Genomic DNA, 24918 nt, shown 5'->3' on the forward strand with positions numbered 1-24918 from the left:
TTCCAATTCTTTGCTACCACAAAAAGAACTGTTATAAATATTTTTGTTCAAATAGATCCTTTCCCCTTAGCGGTATTAATGGATCAAAGGGTATGCACAGTTTTATAACCTTTTGGGCATAGTTCCAAATTGCTCCCCAGAATGGTTGGATTAGTTCACAATTCCAAAAGTGCATTAGTGTCCCAGTTTTCCCACATTCTTTCCAACATTTATCATTTTCCTTTTCTGTCATATTAGCCAATCTGATAGCTATGAGGTGGTACCTCAGAGTTGTTTTCATTTGCATTTCTCTAATCAAGAGTGATTTAGGAAAAAAAAATAGTGATTTAGAGCATTTTTTTAATACGACTATAGATAGTTTTGATTTCTTCATTTGAACACTGCCTTTTCATATCCTTTGATCAATTATCAATTGGGGAATGACTTATATTATAAATTTAACTCAGTTCTCCATATATTTGAGAGATGGGGCTTTTACCAGAGACACCGTACAAATTGTTTCCCAGATTTCTGCTTTCTGTTTAATCTTGGTTGCATTAGTCTTGTCAGAGGATGCTTTTTAAAAACAAATCAGTCTCACATCCTAGAGGTTGTTTAGTTCCATCTCTCACCTAAGAGAGGAATCTCCTATAGTCATCCTCAGCTTCAGCTTGAACATTTTAAGTGACAGGGAATTCACTGTTTCTCAGGTCAGTGCTTTCTTTCTTTCTTTCTTCCCTTCTTCCTTCCTTCCTTTTCTTTTTCTTTCTTTCTTTCTTTCTTTCTTTCTTTCTTTCTTTCTTTCTTTCTTTCTTTCTTTCTTTCTTTTCTCTCCTTCTCTCCTTCTTTCCTTCCTTCCTCCCTCCCTCCCTCCTTTCTTTCTTTCTTTCTTCCTTTCTTTCTTTCTTTCTTTCTTTCTTTCTTTCTTTCTTTCTTTCTTTCTTTCTTTCTTTCACAGCTCCTAAGTATTGTAAAGTCCTGTCTTTTTTGTTGAACTGAAATCTTTGATTTCTGTTCATTGGTCCTAGTTCTGCCCTTTGGAGCCTCATGTAATAAAGGATATCTATCATCTAACTTCCTTTTTTCCCATAGTAATTTAAAAGCAGCAGCAAGGGGATACACTTCCATTTATAAAAGATTGGTGTTTGTGTGCCTGTTACTCCTTCTCCTTTCTTATCAATCTCCTTGTGCCTTGAGTGATATATTGCACAAAGGAGGGTGCATTGAGTGATATATTGCACAAAGGAGGGCATTCAAATGGTTTCAGAGCTTTACTGAAAATCTTACTGATTGCTATTATTTGATAAATGGCAGTTTCATCTGAAAATTAAAATTCTTTTTGAATTTATTCAAGATTTCTGTCACAGGACAGCAGTTATCTGAAGGCAAAATTTCAAACTAATATGCTAGTTATTATCATGACTACACATATGCAGTGAGGTTTGTTTAATCATTTGATGACTTCTACCCACATTAATATTTGAACTGTAGTGTTTTTACAATAAGCATGCCAAATATATGTTTTTTTCACTCTTGGTAAGGTGGCATTGCTGAGAATCTGGCAGAGAAGTTGATTGGTGTTCTCTTTGAGGTCTGGTTACTAGCTTGTACCCGTTGTTTCCCAACCCCACCTTATTGGAAAACTGCCAAGGAAATGGTGGCCAACTGGAGGCATCATCCAGCTGTGGTGGAGCAGTGGAGCAAAGCTATTTGTGCACTCACTTCTAGGTAAGTGGCTTTCTTCCTTAAGTTTGTCACAATAACTATATTGATAAAGTCCTTGGCTATTTATTTGGAGAAAGCAAATTTTCCCCAATTTTTATCTTAACTATTTGTGAAATAGAATTTAGAGATAGAATCCTAGTACTTGAGTTGGAAAGAATCTGAGGTCCTTTAGTCCAGCCCTTCCCCTGCCTGAAGCGCATAACTCTTTTCTACAAATCCCTAGCTTCCAGCCCCTGCTTGAAGACCTTTAGTGACAAATTCAGTGTGTCCTGAGGAAGACAATTCCATTCACTCAACAGTTCTAAGTATTGGGAAGTTATTCTTTATTTTGGGCTGAAATATGCCTTTCTATAAGTTCCTACCAGTTAATCCTATTTCTCTTCTCCAGGGCCAATCAAGGTAAGTCTAAGCCCACTTCCTTGTGACAATCCTTTAGATGTGTGGAGATAGCACTCAAGCTATATATCTCAACCCCATTTCTGCTTATTAGAGTTCTACCTGTCCTTCAAGTCCCAGCCAAAACGTCGCCTTTCTCATAAAGATTTTCTTGATTTCTATTCCTACTCCCTTCTAATAAGTATGCTCTCTCCCTCTATTGGATTTTTAAAGCACTTTACTTTTTTTTGTGGCACTTAGTGTATTTTGACTTGTTATTCTTCTGCTACTAGCTTAGAAATTCTTTGAAGTCAGAGACCAGGCCTGATTCCCCATGGTAACTAATAAAAGGTCTTTGTCGTGGTAGGCACTCAATAAATATTTCTAAGTAAATGATGGTGTACCTCAGCAGGTTCAATGCTTTATGCAACAGATGTTTTTTATTTAAAAAAATTGTAAAATGATTTATTAGTAACATTCACTAGAGGTTCTTGCTAGAAGTGACTCTTTTTTCTTTGTTAAATTAAAATATATCTATGCTATTTATTTTGTAATTTTTTTATTGAAAATTTAAGAACCATCAACATCTGTACTCAGATGTCCTAAATGGGAAATAAAATTTTACCTAAAACCCCTGACACAATTATATTGCACATTTTAAAAAAGTAGAATCAAACAAGTTAAATAGTGTATTTGCTCTGTGTACCCTTCTGGATCTGTTTGCAGTTTGGCTACCTTTTGGCTTTCATTTGAATTGGATGTCTTCTCTTCATATTTTAATGCTTTCTGTTTTTTCTATGGCTATTTAAAGGTGAATTTCATGAATCAATATTTCCTTTCCTAGGTTACTACGTTTTACATATGGTCCTTCATTTCCTCCATTCAAAGTTCCTGATGAAGATGCCAGTCTGATCCCTCCTGAAATGGATAATGACTGCGTTGCGCAGACATGGTTTCGATTTTTACATATGTTAAGGTATTGTTTAAGTATTTCCCTTGTTTATGCATTGTCTCTCCAGTGAGACTGAAAGCTTCTTTTATACTTCTGTTAAATACTTAATACTCTTCAGAATATGTAATAGAGGCTCACCCTTTATTGAATTGAACCAAATCAAAAAATAAGACAATTTCTTTCATTTTACCAGACTCTTTAAAGTAAATCAGTACGGTAAAAAAAATTATCTTTGGTATCTATTATTTTCTACTATATTCTTAGCATTTTTCTAGGTGTTAGGGAGTTGTTTTCAACAAAAAAAAATGTTGACATAATGAAAATGGGACTCTGTTAATTTCTGTATGTTTTACTTCCATACCTAATGATTAAAGTTTTTCTTTTTAGTTTTTATATATTAAAGACAATGGATGAAAATTGGACTCTTAACAAATTATGTATAAATGTAGTTTCATTGGATTATATAGCTAATCATCTATATAGTTATAAAGTATATATTTCAAATATATTCTGAATCCACATATTCATGTAAAACTCTCTTCACGAATTTTACTATTATATTAAATATTTATCTCTACAATCATTGCCTGAGTTAATTTACCTTTCCATTTCTTTGTTACTATTTTATCTATGTAATTGGTTGAGAAAAATAAAATCCATGCTAAGGGACATTAAACAATTTGAAAATCCCTCTAGTATACAGTGATCTTATTTTCTGACAAGTCAAAGAAAGAGTTTATGTAAACTTGTAGTCAGGTTTTCCTCTGGTAGGTGGGGAAGTCTCCTACACTTCCCAGATTTTATTGCAAAGATCAGTGGTATCTTTTTTCCTACTGGACATTTTCCCAGGAAGGGAGTAATGGCAGGCTCCATTTACCTTTTTTGGCACTAATTTTCTCATTAACAGCATAGACAAGTATTGGAGCTAGGAAATCCTTAGGCCGCTAGCTGTTCTAAGTGTAAGAAATGCATAACCTTACACAGAACTGTTAGAACTAGAAGAGATGTGAGAGATCCCTTCATTCCCTTTCCCCTGTTTGCCATTTTGTAGGTGAGGAGACTGAATGCCAAAGAAGTAGAGGGACTTGGTTATGGGATCAAATAATAGAGTTGCTCTAACATCTTCATTGGCTTCCTAGTGCTTCTAGGATGAAGTAGAAACACTTCAGTGGACCATTTAAAGATTTTCACAGTCTGGCTACAGCCTGCCCTTCTGTCCTTATTTCATGTTACTCTTCATGTATTGTCCATTCAAGCCTGCTGGCCTATATGCTATTCCACAGCAATCTATTACATGTTTCTGGGGCTTCATACAGGTTGTCCCTCTGTGTCTAGAATGAACTCCTTCATCGTTTTTTTATACCTTTTAAGTATTCCCTGATTTCTGCTCTCCTTCCACTCCTATTGTTAATACTCTCTTCATCAGATTTCTTTGTACTATGTTCATTTGTGCATACATTGTATCCCTCAGTAGAATTTAAGTTCCTCAAGTGCTGGGACTTTTTAATTTTGTCTTTATAACCCTAACACCCATACCTTAATCCTAGCACAGTGACTTGTACATAGTAGGTCCTTATTGTTTAAGTTGAATTGAACGGAACTTTGAAGCTAACAAGTCCAAACCAATCTTGGAGACCAAGAAATTGAGGACTAGAGAGAACCCGTTGATTAACATAGAAATTGGACTGGTTGTGTATGATATACATACACAATGATCTTCTAGAGCCAGATTCTTAAATTATATCTTACTTTATATTTTCAAAGTTCTACTTATTAAGGGACTTGTAGTTAATTTAGTAAAGTAAAACTTTTTCTCTTTTTTGATAGTAATCCCGTGGATTTGAGTAATCCAGCCATTATAAGCTCTACTCCCAAATTTCAGGAACAGTTCCTGAATGTGAGTGGAATGACACAAGAATTGAATCAATATCCCTGCCTTAAACATCTGCCTCATATATTTTTTCGTGCCATGCGTGGAATCAGCTGCTTGGTGGATGCATTCCTAGGTGAGTTTTGTATTTATTTGTAAGAACTTGTTCTAAAAATAAATATACCAGAATTAAGATTATTTTTCAGTCATAGGATGATAACACAGAACTAGAAAGTACCTTGAAGTCTTCTAGTTCATTCTTTTAATTCAAGCATTCCAGTTCAGTACAGTGTAAGTTTTTTGAGGTTAGGAGCCATTCTCTTCCATTTTTGTTTCTGTATGTCCAGAGTGCTTCAGATATTTTGGATCTGTGATCTCACCCTTGTAAATGTTCCCCTCAAGGGTGCAGATCACAGCCCATACATACCTTCTCATCTTGTGCAACTTGTTTTCCTACAGCCTCCCATAAATCTTTTATTGGTTTCCTTCTTCTAGATTTCTTAATATTGTGTGGATACTAGTAAAGCAGGCAGTCTGTCCATTGTTTATCTCTTGAGACATCACCAGCTTACCTTGTTTTCTGATCATACAGCTTTCTGATAATATCTTTTACCTTGCTTCTCCTGCTCATCTCCTTATTGATAAATCTGTTGGATTCTATTCATACCCACCTTGTGCTTTTTCATTGCCCTTTTGGTTTCTTATAACTTAAGTTTTTTGGATACAAGTATTCCATGACTTGCAAACCATACATATCATTAGAAGAACTCTTATGTTGAAAAGATATGCCTTTGTTTCAGAGAGAAACAAGGGGTCTTTCAAAGTGCTATGCATTTCCCTAAAGGTAGTACAGTGCATTTTCCCCTTCCTGTTCAGTTTTGGGACCAGCTCTATGGATTTTCCTTTCAATTGCATATCATAATCTGGACAATAAGTATTCTTTATTTTTTCCCCTGGTCTTTTTTGTGTGTGTGGATCATTAGGCCAAACTCCTAAGTGATTATAGATTTCTTTAGGATCCTCTGCAGTGTTCTAAAACTTGAAATCAACACAACATCTGCAAACAGGCACATCAGAAAAACTTCACCATTGCTCTTTGATTTGGACCTCCTACATCTTTCAAGAAAGTTTGCAAGATTTGACATATTTATAGGAGACATCTTGTTGGAGGAGAGCCTTTCTGGCATATCTACCAAGTAAATGCTTTTTTTAACCCACAAAAAATAAGCATAGTTGGATCTTATATTTTCTATACCACTTAGTCAACTGAATGTTTATAACTATATTATCTGCTATAGAATATCCTTTACAAAAATCTGTCTGTTTCCTTCTCAAATGCCCATTGAGGATGCCCTCAGAGGGTGAATGGGAATATATATAGTTATGAGGAAAAATTTCATTTCTCTGTAGAGATGTGAAAGTAAAAAGATGAAACAATAGTTAATGATATTTTTATCCCCCCCCCTTTTTATGTAATAAAAAAATCTGAGATCTTGTCCAAGACTTTAATATCCTCTACTCTTTTAAGATGTTTGAGAGTTAGTCTTTCAACTTTGTGTTGTTCTAATCAGTCACTTCATATCTATTAAACCTCTATTATGTACCAGGTACTGGGCTAGCCACTAAGGATACAAACACAAAGAATGAAATAATCTACTTGCAGTGAGCTCACATTCTAAAGGACTAGAACATGGTTCCATTTTCTAGCCCTAATTCCAGTGGACCCCCTCTATATATTTGTATAACACAGATATTCTCGTCTTCTTTATTTTCTCGAGTGTTGTTTTTGTTTCTTCATGTAGTTCATCAGTGAATGTAATATGAGAATATTAATGTTGCTTCACCATCATTGGTAGAGAAAAAGGTTACAGAGCTTTCCCCTTTATTTTTAATATTCCTAGTCATCCTTATAATTTTGCCCTTAAAACCTTTAGGAGATTTAGGTTTAGTTGGATCTGTTGCCAAATTTTCTGTGAAGTCACTTCCCCAACACACCCCCCACTGCTTCTTACTGTTTTATGAGATGATACTTCTCAAAACTGTATACTGTCCTCCACCATTAGATTTTACTAATGAAATTTATATTCTAATCCATTGTTGCCATTGGCATATCTCTTCATTTGGCAAAGAGAGCAAGCATTTGCTGGCCAAAGTGATTTTTTTTTTTTAGGCTCTCGTTTTCCTTTTGGGAATTGATCTAAATTGGTTAAACTTCTTTCAAAATGGTTATAGTCTGTTCTATAGTGCCTAGTGTATACATATAGATAAAACAAAACAGTCACTGACTCAAGGAACTTATGTGGCCTAAATTGAACTGTCCCAAACAGAAATCGAGTCTATCTTATCCTTAAATATTTCCAAAGGATTCTTCTCAAATGGTGTTCCTGAAGGTTCTTATGATCTGCATGTGTTAGATGCAGTGGGGGAGCCATGGAGGATTTGAGGGGTGGGCAGTTGTGATAGATGTGTGTTGGAGAGAAGAAACTGAAGACAAGGAGATCAGTTGGGAGACTAGTACAATAGTCCTTATAAGAGTGATTAGGTCCTGAACTAGGGTGGTGGTTGTGTTAGGAGAGGTAAGACAGATAGGAGAGATGTTGTGAAGGTAGACTCTAAATGACTAACTGATTGGACAGAGATATTTGCATGGTTGCAAACCTGGGGGATTAGACTAGAAAGATGATGGTGCAGTCAAGAGAAGTAGAAGAGTTTGGTTTGGGGGAAAATAAGAAATTTGGGTTTGAGATTCCTACTGGATAGCCAGATAGAGATGCATGGCAGGCAATGGTTATTTCAGGAATTAATGGAATTCAAGAGAGACCCTGGAATTGAATATATACAAAGACAAAATATGAAGGTCTGAGTCATGTTCATAGAGAATCTGGTAATTGAACTGAAGCTAATGAGATCATCACCAGAAATAATGGGAGAGAGAAGAGAAGGGAGCCTAAGACAGAACCTCAGTGAATGCCCACACTTAGCAATGGGAAGAGAGTGATGAGCCAGCAAAGGAAACTGAAAGAACAATCAGAGAAGAAAAAAGATAATCAAAATACAGTAGTGTCACATCACAGAAGCCAAGAGAGGAGGCAACTGTGGTAAAAACAAAAATCATCAATATTGCCTTTAAAAAATACATAAAATTTTAGAAAAATATTGAAAGGGTGATCAAAGTGAAAATCTCCTAAAGTACCCTGGTGGGACTGAGCTCAAGAACACAAGTAGAGTTGGTGATCTTTATCTTTTGGCATCAGTGATATTTAAGACTTTTGTTTCAAATTAAAATAGTACCTTTTGATACTGTAATACAGATATATTTGACACAGTCAATTCCAGCTGAATTTTCAAAAACTGTTACAAGTTCCTAGGGATCATAGCATATCAAATAAGCAAGAAGTTTGAATCTCAGTTACATTTTTAGAGAAAGAATTTTCTTATATATTTAATTTTATCATAGAAAAATCCCAAAACTTATTTTAGGATCCTGAGTTTAAACTATTTACTGTAAGTGAATGAAAAAGCATTTTTAAAAAACTTATTATGGGCCAAACATTATGGGCTAAGCTGCTCCCTGCTCTCAAAATTCTAATTAAGGGACATAATTTGTATAGGGCAGTGGTAACCAAGGAAGGTTTCAGGGATTGTGAATGGAGCCATAGGGGCATAGAATGACAGGAAGAACGTTAGAGTTGGTTCGATTATGGATCCAGAACCAAAAGGGGGAAGTGAAGTACCCAAAGACACCCAGCTACCAATCAAGATAGAAACGTTCCAGGGAGCTGTTGGGTAAAAGGGCAAGGTCCCAATGGGAAGTGAGGTAACAGTGGGAAGTGAATATTTAGTCAGTATGAAAACCATCAGTTTTGGGTGGGGAAGATGTTTATAATAACAATCCTGTAAAACTACGGCATCAAGAGTAATGCCAGTCTCTAAGACCATTTCTTCTCATTACTGTGTATTTTTGCTTTAGGTATGTCTCGACCTAGATGTGACAGTGCTCCACCAACACCAGTGAACAGGTTAAACATGCCCCAGAGCACTGCCAGCAGCACAACTCCCCCTCATAACCGAAGGCATCGAACGGTTACTGTGAATAAGGCAACCGTGAAGACTAGCACAGTAAGATCTCTGATTGTCATCAGAGCTCCATTTTCCACCTTTTTAAGCATCTAGTCTTGAATTAGGTCTCTTCTTTGTCTTAAACTTTTCCTTTGGGTGGGGGGGTCCTCTTTTCCTTCCACTAGGCCAGCATTGCTCATGCCTCTAAAGTCCCACCCCAGACGTCTTCCACTTCTCCACTGTCTAGTCCTAACCAGACTAGCTCAGAGCCTCGACCGCTGCCTGCCCCAAGAAGGCCAAAAGTGAATAGCATCTTGAATCTCTTTGGATCATGGTTATTTGATGCAGCATTTGTGCATTGTAAACTTCACAATGGGCTAAACAGAGACAGCAGCATGACTGGTAAATATTGCTCAACAAATATGTATACTTTTCTTTTCTTGTTTTCTGACATTTCCTACCTGCAAGATTAACACATACCTAAAAAAATTCTTTCTAACAAAGCAGTGTGTTATGGTTAACCCCTTCCAGCTGAACTGCCACTTACTACCTGTGTGACCTTGGGCAAGTCCCTTCCCCTCTCTGGGCTTCAGTTTACTCCTCTGTAAAATGAGGGGGTTGGACCAGAGGATCTCTAAGGTCCCATCCAGCTTTAAACCCTATGAATTCAACCAACTGAAATTGGAGTTTTTACCACCAGCCCATTGTAGGTATGTTTTGTTGGGTTTGGGCTTCACTCTCTCTGTCTCTCTCTTTCTCTTTTTTTAATGAGCCATAAATTATATTAGTCAATTTTGATTGACTCAGAATTAATGTTATTTTATTTCCTGGCAGTTCCCTTCATATTAGCCAGGAAAGTAACACCAACGCAAAGAATCATGACTTTTTGACTTAAGAACTTGACTTAGGTGAAGTGTTTTTCTTAGCTACAGGCATACCCCACAAAACATTACCTAAACCAATACCATTTCATAGTAACATCATTAAGACCTTTATGCCTTGCCATACCCTCCCAAACACCATTGTGTTGTTATGTCCATATGGATGCTGCCCAATCTGGTGGCTCTTCTTGCTTCCTGCCCCTTTCCCATTCTGCCAGATCAGCATTCCCCATCCTTGCTGTTTTAGTTCTGCACATTTCTGTCCCTGTGGACTGTCTCCTATAATGGTATTTTGCTTAACATTGTGTTTCTGCATAATAGATTAATTAATGACATGAGTTGGGGTATGCCTGTGGTAAAATGTCAGTAAAATTGTACACACAAAAACTGGAAAATAGCATAGCAATTTCTCTTTTGTGAAACTAGGAATTTGACTTTAGTCTATGAAAGCATGACTGATCTTGGTGAAATGTAAAAATGTAAGTGCACCTCTTTCATGGTATCATTTTAAAATACAGCTTGCTGGAGTGGTATGATAATAAGGATTCATGATAATCAATGTCTAGGTTTGCCATTACAAAATTAAAGCAGTTAGAGACAAAGACCTAGTCTGTTTGTTACCTTGCCCAGAGATGGTTGCTTTCTATTTTAAAAGAATATGTTGAATATTTGTAGTGCCTATATTCATGGATCTGCCAGAACTTACTGATTACTTTACAAGAAAGCACTTTCTGGGGTTAGGGATGGAAGTCAGGTAAGGATACTAAAATTAATAAAGAGTAGTTAATATTAACATTACTCTGGAGAATGTGTATTTTAGAGAAAAAATTTCCCATTTTATCAACTATATCATGAGGTCATGCTTTCATCACATACCAGTAGAATATAATAAAGTATTACTACAAGTTGTTTTCAAAATGAGGACCAATAATATAAACAATCAAAAAGCAAATTCTCTTAAGTTTAGAAAAAGTATAAATGTAAAGAACTGTCCTCACAAATATAGGTAGATGAGAGTAGGAGCACTTAAAATAGTAATTCCTAGTCTGCACAAACATCTTACAATTAATGTTTCTCTTTTCTGCTGTTTGGCTTCAAATTAATGTTTTCTATAGCCTTTTTATTCAAGAGAAGTTTAACATTTCTAAGTTCATAATATTTTGCTTTTATAAGAACGAATTTGAATGTTAAGAAATGCAGATAATCGTAGTGTTTAATAATAAGTATGTGGAAATTGTTCAGAAACAACTTTGAAAAGAAGACTTACCATCTGGGAATGGCATTTTCTAGAATGAGCATTTACTTTTTCTTCAGAGTTGTTCCAAGCCACACTGACATTTAAAACAATTATTTGTTTTGTAGTCAGACATGTCTTTAGGGACTATTTTTGGAATTCTTATCAAAGCATATTTTTGTTTTTCTTTTTTTTCCAAAAGTTGATTTCAAACATTTTTTACTGGCACTAGACTCCACAATCCCAGAGGAACTCAACTTCATTTCTCTGTGGTATAGCGTTCTTGTGAGTCTTTTTAGTCTCTAAATAGCTTATTCCTGTGTATCCATACTAATGATAACCTTTTACCAGAAGACATTTGTACTGAAACTAGAATTAGATGTGTGTTCAGTGCAACTTTTTCTGTCTAGTCATGGTTTTTTCATGACAAGAATGAGACCAGCTTTCATTCTTCACTAAAGAATTTCAGGACAACTTTTACATACGTTGGACAGAATTACCAGAGTACAGTGAAGACTATAAAATAATTGAGGTTTTGTTAGTAGGTAAAGAAATCAAAAGCTACTCAGAGTTTGTGGAGATAGAATAGGAAATTGGTCTCCAGGAACTACCATTTTCATCCATTCTGCAAGTACTGGCTGATCACAAAAGTATTCTACACAGCTCACCTCAACTTTAAAATGCCTGTTCCTTTGACCTATTAGTTTTAGACTAAAATTATGGCATACTATACTTCATAAAAGTGACATTGAGCTGGGAAGGGTTAATGAATTAAAAATTTAATGCACGTTGATACGAGCAGATCAAAGCCTCGACTATTTGTAATTGTATAATTTTCTTCGTTCATTGTTTTGCATGATACAAAATCATAATTTTGGACCTGAATGCCAGTTTCCTATGTGTTTGAACTAGCTTGCTATATCATAAAGCTTTTAATCTAATTTTTTAAAAAGCTAAAAGCTTCTTAACTATAATAAAATTTCACCATCTTTAAAGTATTTTATAACTACTGCTGTCCTTTGATTTGTTTCCATTTATTTCTATTATCTTGCAGCATCTTTTATCCAAATTCTTCTTTCTTATAAATCTTGTAAGTAGGAACCAGTAGCTTTTCCTTAATTGCAATCATGTTTTTTATTTTGTTCATAATTCCATTTTTAATTTGATTGTCATTGTCATTGTCTCTTGTAGCTTTTGCATTTGGGAAGGAAAATAATTTTTTCTGTTTTGAATGGGGAAGATTGTTGGCAAAAGCAAAAATTAATCTGCCTGAATCAGTCCCATTATTTCTGTACACTAGTCTGGTCATGTCATGAATTCCAGGACTTTGCACTAACTGTGTTTTGGCTTTTTTGTTTTTTTAAGCTTTAAGCTTATTTTTACAGACCTAGTGTTTTGATTTGTATGCATTCTGCATGTAGTGTTTTCTAAGTATATTATGCTAAATAGCTTATTCAGGACCAAAATGGCTCATGGGAAGTTGCATAAAGATTTATGCTTTGCTTACATATTCCATTAAATATCTCATATATGCCAAATAATTTATATTATTTTGTAAAGATCTAAAAAAGATGTCTTGTAATGATTTTAATATGATATTGAATCAGATACTTTTTGTTAAAAATAAAAGCAACTTTCAAAGGGCTTCTGTTTCAGTGACCTTCCTTCCTCCCCACCCCCTACAACAATGAGCATGGTAATATCTCTCTCTCTCTCTTTCGTTGTCTATTTACATATCCAACTTCCTTTTTATACCCCAGCCTCTACTTAGATTTAGTTCTCACCTGTAATGGTTGAAATTCATATTCATTTTGCTTGGTTGGGAGACTATTTGGTTTATGCTTTATAGTCAGGTGAGAATTTTATTCCTCTCCCACCACCAATACTGTCCTACTATAGCCTGTATGGATTCTTACATTGAAGACTGCTAGTAGGAAAATAACAAGTTTTACTGGCTAATTTTCTCCGTCGCTTAAAAAAACTTCTGTAGGAAAAGAAATGGAAAGTAAGAAATAAAAATGCCCTATTTTGCATCATATATCTATAAATATGTATAGATATATGCATAATTTTAAGTGGACTAAATATGTTCCAGTTGAAAAATGCTTCTTGTAGTGTTTACTAAAATCTGTAGTGTCACTCTGATTTAACTGCTGTCCATTCTTAGAGAAGAATTCACATAGCCCTTTATTCTTAAATTTACAAATAGTTGCTAAACAGAAGCATTATTGGATCCTATTTAAGTAGTTTTTTAAATAATTACCAAATTGGATCTTTGTGTCCAGGATCCCATGAGCCTATTTGGCATATTGACTAATACAATAAAGCCCTCCCTTTTCTCTCCTCAGCTTTAACGACACAAGCTAGTGTGGAGTTTCGCCGGAAAGGGTCACAAATGTCCACAGACACCATGGCTTCCAATCTCATGTTTGATGCAAGTGAATTTCCTGATAACTATGAAGCAGGAAGAGCTGAGGCTTGTGGGACACTATGTAGGATTTTTTGTAGCAAGAAGACTGGAGAAGAGATTCTGCCAGCTTATTTATCCAGGTCTAAGACTTTATTCTAGTTTTTCTATTATTACAGTTTGAGTTATTTAAGAAAATGTATTTTGATTCAGTAGATTGAACAAACAAGTAGACAGTGATCTGAAATACTTGTAGAAGTCTCTAAATAATTGGGATATTTCCTTTCTTGGTTCTTCACAATAAAATTCCTTAGGAGTGCGTATTTAACAGAAAGCATGTGGTTCCTTCCAGATTGGGGTACCTGGTCCTTTGAGATGGTTATTCTCCTTTTTAGATATGGTCAATGAAAACCTGTTTTCCTTCCTGAGTAGCCACTGTTCAGTGCTTTACAGAGAGCCCTTGAATATATGATATTCCAGATATTGATGCTATTTTGCAGAATAGCATCTTATCTCTCATTCCTTATCTCTTGTGGAGAAAGGACTAAGTTCTGAGAGTAGCTAGTATGGATATACCCCTAATGTCCCCATATCTGTTCTTTACACTGTAATGGAATATAAGTACATACCATATAATTGTGCTTTTTTAAAGCTTCTATCTCCAGCCTTCTCCCATTTTGACTTAGGTTAACATAGCTCCATTATTATTTGCCCTTCTCTTCATCTTCCTTCCGTTATTACCAGCAAGTCTCACTGCTTTCCAGCTGGGCTTATGACATTTTCTAAAGCCCTTACTCATTCTTTTAATATTTATTAAAAGCCTACTGTGCGCATTTCATTGTGCTAAGTTGTGGAGAGCGTGTAAAGGTAAATCAGACGTAGTTTTTGTGCTCAGGTAGCTTATAGCCCAGTGGTTTCCTGGATCCTAATGTGCTTTAGACCTTCCAAAAGGAAAGTTACCCTAGTATGGCCATACAATCAAATAAACTGATTCTTGGTATGATCATCATCACCATCATCAAATGCATTAGAGTGCTTTTGTATATGTCGTATTAGGTTATGTGTGACATGAAGTGAATTAATTAGAATTAGTTCTTATTCTAGTTTGTTTAGGGGAAATTTATGAGATGGACTGAGACAGATAAAGAAAAATTTGAAAGCTACTGCACAATATATTGTGTTTTCATTCCATGATGGAGGATTAAATACATCTGTTAAAGTCTGTCAGTGCCTAATTTTGGCATAGAGGTGACCCTGGGTTTTCAGAGACTGTATTGATAGACTACAAGCTTGAAAAGCTTCACGTATGGGCCCAGTGATGGCTTATATCTGTCTGTCATCTGAAGACTGTCCTAGATTAATTGGAAACACTAGAAAGTCATGAATTTTCCCACCCAGCAATTCTCATAGTTCAGTATGAGTTAACAGTATGTCATGGTAGCCAAAAAAAAAAACCCAACAACTCCAAAAAACCAAACACTAATGTGATCTTGGACTGAATCTAGAGGTATAACATCCAGAACAGGGGAAGTGATGGTCCTATTAATGTCCTATTCTGACCACACCCAGAGTATTATTTCTAATTCTGGGTGACACATTTTAGGAGAATATGGATAAGCTAGAGAGCATCCAAAGGAGAGTGGCAGAGTAGTGAAAGACTTTGAGATTATGCCACATGAAAAAAACTAGAATTTTTTAGCTTAGTCTAAAGAAGTGGAGATTTTTTGCTTGGAAAAGATTTGGTAAAAGGTGGTGACATGATGGCTGTCTTTTAAATGTCTAAAAGGCTGTCAAATGGAAAGGGAATGAAATGGTTCTGCTTAGCTCCAGAGGATGAATTGGGAGCCATGCATAGATATTTCAGTAATAATGATTTTGGCACTTTATAGAATTAAGGCTTTTCACAAGATAACGTGGGACTAGCTTAGAAAGTAGCAAAGGCTGGAGGACCACTTGCCAGGTTTATTGTAGAAGGGATTTTGGTTCAAGTACCAATTAGACCAAATGGCTCCTGAGATTTCATCTAGCTCTGAGACTGAGATTCCACGGTCATCATCTAATACTAACAGGATTGTAAATGAGTTAGTAAAGGGAATTCCAACACTGATGGATCACAAATCTTGAAATACTAAGTGAAATGGTAAGCATAGAATCACATGAGTTTTGTTTAAGCGTGGTGAGACAAAGAAGACATTATTCTTCTAATCTTGGAGAAAATACTGTTTTAATTGCTAGTATTAGTTATGATTGAAAGAAGAATGCTGGGTGAATTTGTACAAAGGAGCAAAAGGAGAAGATGCTTTTAGGTGCAACCTAAGAAACCCTGGTACTGATGAGATGGGAATCCCTTAGGGACCAGCATGGTCTCATGTATCTGGTAGCAGGTTTTATATGCAAACAAGGAGCTGTTTAAATAGCTCACTTCAGCTCTGTTTTTTTCTCTAAGCAGGGTTCTTAACCATTTATGTGTCATGCATCTCTTTGGCAGTATGGTGAAACTTCTGGACCCTTTTCTCAGAATGTTTTAAAGTAATTGAAAGCTAAATTTTTGTTAGAGATTAATGAAAATAAAGATGTGATTTTTTTTTCTCATCCAAATTCATAGATTCTTGAAATGTATTCATGGACCCCTTTAGGATTGGTGGACCCCTGCAGGTTAGGAAACCCTCATCTCTAATAATCTCTTAACTTTTTCTTTTCTTCTGGTAACAGGAATCTAGGGTTGAATGGAAATGTTTCCCCATTGTCCTTTACATATGAAAAAAAAAAGCAAATACATTTTCTCATTAAAATGATGCTAAGATAAATGCTTACAAAATGCTGAAAATTTTGAAATATATCAAGAATAGGGTATTGTACAGAACTATTAAGTTTATTGATAATCATTGGAACTGCTTTTTGATGCTTTGGACTTTGGTAAAACTTAACTTTGGAGAAGCCCTATGGGAAGGGGTCAGCCAATATTTTATATTCATTAAAAACAGATAACTAACTGGCTTTCCACTCTGTGGTTTTAAATGGAAGCTTTTGCCACGGTGCAAATATCTTTTAAAGATGGATATACTAAAAGGTAGGAATGTACTTCTGATTGACTGCTGAAAATTAATATTATCTGATAATGATTAATGGAAGGTTGTAGCTTCATATATTTAAAATCTTTCTCTTGCTTTCCTAGATTTTACATGCTTTTAATTCAAGGTTTGCAGATAACTGATTATGTATGCCACCCTGTCTTGGCCAGTGTTATTCTAAACTCACCTCATTTATTCTGCTGTGACCTGAAAGGAATTGATGTTGTGGTTCCTTACTTTATTTCAGCTCTTGAAACCATATTGCCTGATAGGTAAGTCACACTTCTTACATTGTTTTAGCAAGTAGGTTTGCTTTCAGTTAGATTTTGCCACTGTGCATGCCCTTTTTCACTGCCTCGTTGTCTGACCTGACTCACCTACCAAGGCACTCAGTAACTGAAAAGATGTGGGAGAAAGTTAGATCAGGTCTGCAGGTGACAGAACAATGAGATAGAGTAGAAAGGTCACCAAATTTGGAGTCAAAGGCCCTGAGTTTGTGTCCCAGTACTGCTACTTATTCTCATACTGTGTATGTCATGGCCTCAGTTTTTCTCGTCTGTACAAATGGTGGGAGTTCTGAGGTGTCTTTCTTCTTTTACTCTCAATCTTGGGATTTTGACATCCTACTTGGAAAAAGACTTCATGTGAACTCTTTAAATTTTTTCAAATAAAACAAAAACATTCTAGCATGATTTAAGAATTACTTAGCATAGGAATTCATAAAACAATTCCAACCTCAGTAAAAAACAAATGGTCACTTGTAAGATAGAAAATAGATTGTGAAGCAAAGGAAGGAAGGAAATGAGCATTTAATAAGCACCTGTTATGTACCAAGCACTGTGCTAAGTGCTTTACAAATACTGTCTCATTTAATCCTCACAACCCTAGTAGGTGCTACTCATTTAAGAATTACTATGAGCCATTTGTTTATTTTTTTCTTTTAATTTTTTTAACTATTAACAGCCTGACATCAACTGACATTAATATATCCCAATACAAAGAACAAAAAAAGAGACTGTATATGAAACCATGAATCTTTACTATGTACAACTTGTTTTTTAAATTATATTGTATATTTAACGTGGTAGTTCCAACACTGTTCTACTTGCTTCTTTTTGTCACCTTTGAACTTCCTTCTGTTCATCTTCTAAGCTGTTTACTATTTTGTCCATTTGCAGGGAACTCTCAAAATTCAAAACCTATGTAAACCCAACAGAGCTAAGAAGAGCCTCTATTAATATCCTACTTTCCTTGTTACCACTTCCTCATCATTTTGGCAATGTCAAATCTGAGGTAATATTTTATTTAGAGTTCCTTCTGTCCTCCTTCTTGTGTGCTAATTCAGGTTTAAGTAGTTTTAAAAAATGAGAAAGGTAATTTTTTTTCTCTGTATTCCAAGTGTCAGTGATTGACTTAATGATTTGAGGATGTTATTCCCTTTTCTCAAACTACCATCACAGCTTACTGAACATTTGTTCTTGTGATAAGATATAGATAACTCATGTTTTCATGGCCCAGCAGAGGTCAAAGAGGCTGGAAGTGATAAGATTGGAAACCATGGTTGCAGGCAGATCCTTTCTTCTCCCTCTAGAGCAGCTCTATTACTTGAGTTCATGATTCAGGATAGTTAATGTTCAATGTTATTTATTTTTTCTCTAGGTGGTTCTGGAAGGAAAGTTTAGTAATGACGACAGCTCTTCATATGATAAACCAATAACTTTTCTGTCACTGAAATTGAGGCTTGTGAATATACTAATAGGTGCCTTGCAAACTGAAACGGACCCCAACAACACTCAGATGATATTAGGTTTGTGTTCATACTTCTTGTATAAGTTAAAATCTCAGGCAGTACTGACCATGGGCATGTCATAAAGGCAAGGCAAGGCTGGCTGATGTGGCATATGCTGAATGATAGCAGTAGTTACATTGATCCTGTACTTATGGCAGGTGGTAAGACTTAAACTGGAAGAATTTGACTTTTATATGAATTTAAATTCTATTAAAATTTATTATACATTAACTATATTCAGAGTATGAGGCAGGGTTGCATCATGGCTGGAGAGTCGGCCTTGGAGTCAGAAAGACTTGACTTTTAAGTCCTACCTCTGATAAATACCAGTTGTGACACTATGGGCCAGTCACTTAACCCTGTTGAGTACCTTCTCTTAAAACTTTAAATTTAAGATAAATTGCTGATCTTCATTGGTGGAACAAATTTCCACATTGGGACTACTAAATTCCAGTACTGTACCCATCAAAATGTTCATAGTACTGTGCTAGAAGAAAGAAAAATTTTAGGAAAGGCAAATATGATGTCTGCCCTCTCCAAAACTTATAGTCTAGTAGAGGAAATATGAATATAAACTTACTGTCTTACTATTATTTTTATGAGTTGTTTGTGTAAGAGAGGTGTAAAAAGTGTTTGGATCCCAGGAAGGGAAGCCCATTGATGTTGGGAAAGGGGTCATTAAGAAGACTTTATGGACCTGTGCTCTAAAAGATAGGTAGTCTTTCAACAGGCAGAGAAGGAAAGGGAAAATATTCTGGCATAGGGAATAATGTGAACAAAGGCACAGTTGGGAAAATTCAAGGAGATAAATTTTGTAATCTGGCTAGAACAGAGTACGGTTGGGGAGGGAAGTATGGTTTGAGAACAGGATTGGAAAGACTTGAGTGGTAGCAAAATTGTGGTGGGCCTTAGGTGTAAGGGTGAGGAATTTGAAATTTACTTGGTAGGTAATAAGGTTTTAAACCAAAATGTAACATGTCCAGATTGAGTCATGAAAAAAAAGATTATTCTGGCAGTAGTATGTAGGATGGATTAGTTTAGCAGTGAGTGAGAATAGAAAGATCTATAAGGAGCTTATGGTAATAGTCCAGGTGGGTAATAATGAAGGCTTTTAGCATAGTATGACAGTGGAACTAGAGAAGAGGGGACAGAATTTAGAAATATTAATGAGGTAGAATTGATGGGACTTTGGGAATTTGATAGAAGTAAGTGTAAGAGTCAGAGAATACCAAGATTTAGAACATAGGAGACTTCAAGTGCCACTGACAGAAATAGATGAGGAGCTTTAAAAGGGAATGGTAGGCAGAGGAAGTAGGGGGAGCTTCTCTTCATATGATCCCTATGCTCCTATTCATTCTGGCACGTTTTGGGATATTTTCTTGGTCAGGTTTTTATTTTTTTCTCCCTCTGTGCTTTTTTACCTTTGTAATACAAAGATGGTTTCAGAACATTGTTTATACTCCCTTCTATCTGTCAACATTTCTTCATTGCTCTTGCCTACAATTTAGTAGTTAGCCCTGGGGCTGGGGGCGGGGGGAGGGGAACTCACCTCAGATGAGGTCAGCTCACCCCTAGATTTGTGTACCATTCAGACCCTTGGTTCTGTAAGGATGGGGATGTATCTCCAGAAGTTGTTTTGAAGTTGAGCACTAGCTGTGTTTTCTTTCTGGCCTCTCCCTCCTGTAGCATTGTTAACAACAAGTTTAGAGCCTCTACTCCTTTCCCTGCCCCCCACCCCCAGACACACACACACACCCAGCTTTAGTAGCTGCTTTCAGTCTTGCTGTTGGTGTTATTTAGGAATTCATGAAAACATAGGACTGTTAACCGCCATTTACATTATCCCTATTATAGTTTCTCAGCCTTAGCACAAATACCTTTGGTGATGGGGAATTCGCTACTTTATGAGGCTACTTATTTCATTGTTGAAGGCTAAATGAGCCTTTCTAGAACTTCTTCCCATTTTCCTAGGCTTGCTATCTAAAGCCATAGAGAATAAATCTAATCCCTTTTCTACTTAACAGCCCTTCAAGTAATATGAGGCAGTGTGGTATGGTAGAAAGAATGCTGCACTGGAAGTCCGCATTATGGTCGAGGAGAAGACCTGTGCCCAAAACCCTGAGCTTCAGACATATGTGAAGAAATAAAATACAGTGACTTAAATCACTTCTTAAAGTATTGGGCTTCTGGTGGTATTTTGTCCCCAGTTTTTATTGCATTATTGAAATGTTTAAAAGTAATGCTGAGTTCTCTTTTAAAAATACCTTCACCGCACTTGGCCTTAAAAATCATACAGTACCCTAATATTTCTGAACCTGATATTTATTTTGTTAATCTTCTTAAATAAAATAAAATTTGAACCATGAAATTCCCTTTATTTTCAGTGACTTAGAAAATGAGTGTATTATTCCTGCTTTTTGATTATATCCTTTTCCCAGTTTTTCTAATAACAATCACATTCTTAGTCAGTTTTTAAGAAATGGTCTTTATAATCCTCGGCAAAAACAAAATTCATGTGTCCATAGCAGGTCCTGCTCAATTTTCCTTGGTGATACTTTACCCATTTTGATATTAAAAAACTCTTGCCCATGTATCCTACATAAAATACTTTCTTACTTTGTTATAGGTGCAATGTTAAATATTGTTCAAGATTCCGCACTTTTAGAAGCCATTGGCTGTCAGATGGAAATGGTAAGAAGCATTAATACTGTTGTGCCTGGTGTTTTGTCAAAGAATTTACTTTATAAAATGTGTTCTCTTGTGATTTTTAAGATACATTTGGACCTTTGAGAATTTCTTTTCATTGGTTAATTAGAGGCTTACTTTTTTACTTTGTTTTAAAGTCAGCCATTAGAAAATGTGATGCCTTACAAGGAGGTGACCTTAATGACCTAAGTGATGGCTCAATGTGACATTGTTTTGCTTGGGCTAATTTCTGTAAATTCTTTATAGATGGAATGTCATTCATAACATATCCCTTCACCACCACCAATCCGGGAGTTGATCTTGGTCATGAAAACACTGGTGTTGCGGTGTTTATCACTGGTGATATAGCTCTGTTCATTTGTTATTTAGGAGCTTTGTTGGGGAGACTGGTAGTGATACAAACCCTTGCCTCTGACTGAATCATTGATTTAGAACTGGACCTCAGAGATATCAAGTCCAGTCTTCTCATTGTCCTGTACTGCGGAGAAGTCCTGAATCACCTCCGTCACACCAGCTAATCAGTAGCAGAGCCAGCATTTGAAATGCAGGATCTCTAGCTGTATATCTGGTATAATTTCCATGGCACCACCTTAGTAAACACAGGAAAGAGCTTGAACTGGCCGTCAGGAGTCAGTTCTTCCCTGCTTTTTTCCGCCTCTACTCCTCATTCCCAATTTATGAATCTATAAATAAGGTAAATGAGGTCTACTATATTAGCAGTCAGCTTTTTGTTACTGTCATTAATAAAAATGGTCCACCTGTGTAGATTACAACTGTCTGATATTGAGTTTACCTGCTCATTCGTATATTGCATTTCATTACCCGCAAATATCAGTGGTTATGGTATTTCTGTATTTAAATCATCTTCAATTTGGCTAGAATGGTGAAGAAAACCTGAAAAGTCATAGTCGTACTAATAGTGGCATTAGTTCAGCGAGTGGAGGAAGCACAGAACCTACAACCCCAGACAGTGAAAGACCTGCCCAGGCTCTTCTAAGAGATTATGGTAAGTAATATATTTATTTGAAATTTTAAAGCATTCTAAGAATAATGTTGTTTTGGAAATTTTATTTGTAATTTTTTCATATATGAAAACAACTGGGAGAACAGTACTAGTCCTTCTCTAGATATTAATCTGGGTTAAAAAAACTAAAGTATTTTGAATTCAGCTACCTTGTTTTATATTCATTTCATATCACTTAGATTTCTTTCAATTACTATACCACTCTGAAAATACTCTCATGTTTAAAACGACTTAGGTACTACAGTATAAGGTTAGGAAATTATTTCATTCATGAATATAAAATATGACACTTGCCAATGACCTGCTTAATAAATCATTTTAGTGAATATCTTGACTTAAGAGTATTGTTTTTGATGGGTACTGTAACTTTGTGTGCCTTTAGGTATTTTATATAGAGAGACATTATATTTACAAAGAAGACATTAATCCAAGGTTGAATTATTTACTTATATATGAGTTTAGCACCTTATATTTTCAATTAAACTAAATGTATTTTTGACCTAAACTCGTTTCTCAATAAACTAACCTTGGGTATTTCATGTGTAAAATCTCTATTACGTGTTATTCAAATGTACATTTGATTAATCATTGAATTCACTAATATATGTTGTTTAAAGGATTTCTTACACTATTTATTTTATATGTATATGTATATATACGTATATGGGTTCTGGGTACCCTAGCAATCAATAAGGTAATGTTTAAGAGAATATAAACTTGATTTTGATATTGAAGCGGTTTTTTTTTTTTTACTGTATGTGTCCCAATAGGCATGTGTGAAGTGACTAGTCTGTTACAGCATTTTGATGAACTGTTAGTAAGTTCTGCTTGTAATGTTGCAAACAGTTTCGCTAAGAAATCCAGATTTGTGTTAGTGTGCTGCATATATGTCTCTCTTTAATGACCATTCCTTTTTCTGTTGTCACTGCCCTCTTCCCAATAGGATTGACAGGTATAATGTCCCACAAGTTTCATTTATGAATTCAGTTTCATAATCTCCTAATTTTGCATTACCAAAATAGTGCTTTTTTTTTTTTTACTTTTAGAATTGGCAGTCAAATAAAACACGAGGGGTTGGGAATGTTAATTTTCTTACATTCAAGAATAGAGTTCTGGATAGTAAAATTTTTTAAATTAGCTAAGGGTATATTGCATGTAATATTTTCTGTAACGGTTAAACCTTAAAGGTGATGGGTAATAGCTGCCAAGGGTGATTTCCACCATATGTGGATACACTAAAAACTTAGGCTCCATCGTTCAGTAGAAAAGGATCAAAATAAATTTCGCTTGAGAAGGCTGTAACAATTTTCATTATGCTTTTTAAAAATGGAACAAAGACCTGTTAGCTAACAATATTTGAAGGTTCAAAATCTTTCTAAAGAATGTTTAAATATCAAAATTCCACTCAGATCAACTTGATAGAATTCTGCTCTGATGTTAGAAGCTGCTCAGATTCAAATAAATAACATGTTAGTGTGGTGTGCTGATTAATCAGCCTACATGTAAATCGCTAAATTCATTGTCCAGGTGCTTATTGTGGCTGCTTTGGTTTGTGCCTAAGGGAATGCTTTGCTTATTGTTACTAATGCTTAGTTGTTTTCCCTCCCTGTGGTATGTGGCATTGGGGTTATATCCTAGCTCTTAATACAGATACAGCTGCTGGACTCCTGATTCGCAGCATTCATCTTGTAACCCAAAGACTCAATTCTCAGTGGCGTCAGGACATGAGCATATCATTGGCTGCATTAGAGCTTCTTTCTGGACTGGCAAAGGTGAGGAAAGACTGTATGTAATTTTAGCTTAGCATAGTTACATTTTAACTATCTGTTAATATGGATGATCAAGAGCTGCCCATGTTTTTACATAGACTATAACTAAAAGTGAATTAAAACCTAAAAATAAAGTTCTATAAAAGGGAACCTACAATGTATTTCTTATGTTAGGACCAATCAAAACAATAAGATGACATACATATATGTGTATCTTTATATATGTATATATACATGTGTAAAGAACACTCATCAAATTTAATTCAGTTAATGACTTTTGCTTGTAAGGTATTATGGTTGAATCTGAGAATAGCAAGTTGAAAAATGACATGACCCTCAGACATAACACTTACTAGCTGTGTGACCCTGGACAAGTCACTTAACCCCAGTTGCCTCCCCCCCAAAAAAGAAAAAAAATGACATGATCTTTGTTTTTGAGGAGCTAATAATCTAGTAGGAAGTATGAAATATACCAAAATAACTGAAGTTGGAAATCTTCAAGAATATATAATTTTGTCAATGTGGATATTTCATCATTTCAGATGGTATTTGTTGTTGTTGTGTCATTTCAGTCTTATCTGACTCTTTGTGACCCCGTTTGGGGTTTTCCTTGGCAAAGATACTGGAGTGGTTTGCCATTTCCTTCTCCATCTCAATTTACAGATGAGGAAACTGAGGCAGACAGGATTAAGTCACTTGTTTGCTAATAAGTGTCTATGGCCAGATTTGAACTCAGGAAGATGAGTCTTCCTGACTCTAGGCCAGTCACTTTATCCACTGTACTACCTAACTGCCCCACAGATGGCAATCACTCAGTGAATTAGTAAATAGTCTCCCAGGATTTCTATGGCCAAGAAATTCATCAGCTTTCAGCAGATTTAGTGATGCACCTCTCCACATTTAGCTAGGTAGTCCCTAGGACAGCAGACATAAACTCTGGCAATAGTCCCCCACACTAAACCTTGCTAAATTGTGGTCCTGCCAGTTTACTCTCTGCTGGTATAGCATTTGAGAGTATAGAGTCACCTCCACACGACAACACATCAAAATGTATTACAAGTTAGAATATGATTTGTA

The 24918-nt window shown here is 35.7% G+C and overlaps 1 protein-coding gene across 4 annotated transcripts in view; it reads left to right on the plus strand.

The window, feature by feature from the left end:
- Nucleotides 1-24918, plus strand: part of RALGAPB (Ral GTPase activating protein non-catalytic subunit beta) — a 92729-nt gene that overhangs the window by 23636 nt on the left and 44175 nt on the right. Inside the window, exons 5-17 of one of the 4 annotated variants that reach the window (XM_036748056.1) lie at nt 1521-1707; nt 2924-3055; nt 4859-5037; nt 8872-9020; nt 9146-9362; nt 12130-12165; nt 13424-13625; nt 16658-16825; nt 17732-17846; nt 18213-18360; nt 20969-21033; nt 21928-22054; nt 23711-23844. In XM_036748056.1, coding sequence (XP_036603951.1) covers nt 1521-1707; nt 2924-3055; nt 4859-5037; nt 8872-9020; nt 9146-9362; nt 12130-12165; nt 13424-13625; nt 16658-16825; nt 17732-17846; nt 18213-18360; nt 20969-21033; nt 21928-22054; nt 23711-23844 — 1859 coding nt within the window. The remainder of the gene's footprint in view (nt 1-1520; nt 1708-2923; nt 3056-4858; nt 5038-8871; nt 9021-9145; nt 9363-12129; nt 12166-13423; nt 13626-16657; nt 16826-17731; nt 17847-18212; nt 18361-20968; nt 21034-21927; nt 22055-23710; nt 23845-24918) is intronic. The other 3 variants (XM_036748057.1, XM_036748058.1, XM_036748059.1) reach the window with 3 other exon arrangements.

Source organism: Trichosurus vulpecula, chromosome 3 (genome assembly GCF_011100635.1).
Source record: "Trichosurus vulpecula isolate mTriVul1 chromosome 3, mTriVul1.pri, whole genome shotgun sequence".
Taxonomy (NCBI): Eukaryota; Metazoa; Chordata; class Mammalia; order Diprotodontia; family Phalangeridae; genus Trichosurus; species Trichosurus vulpecula.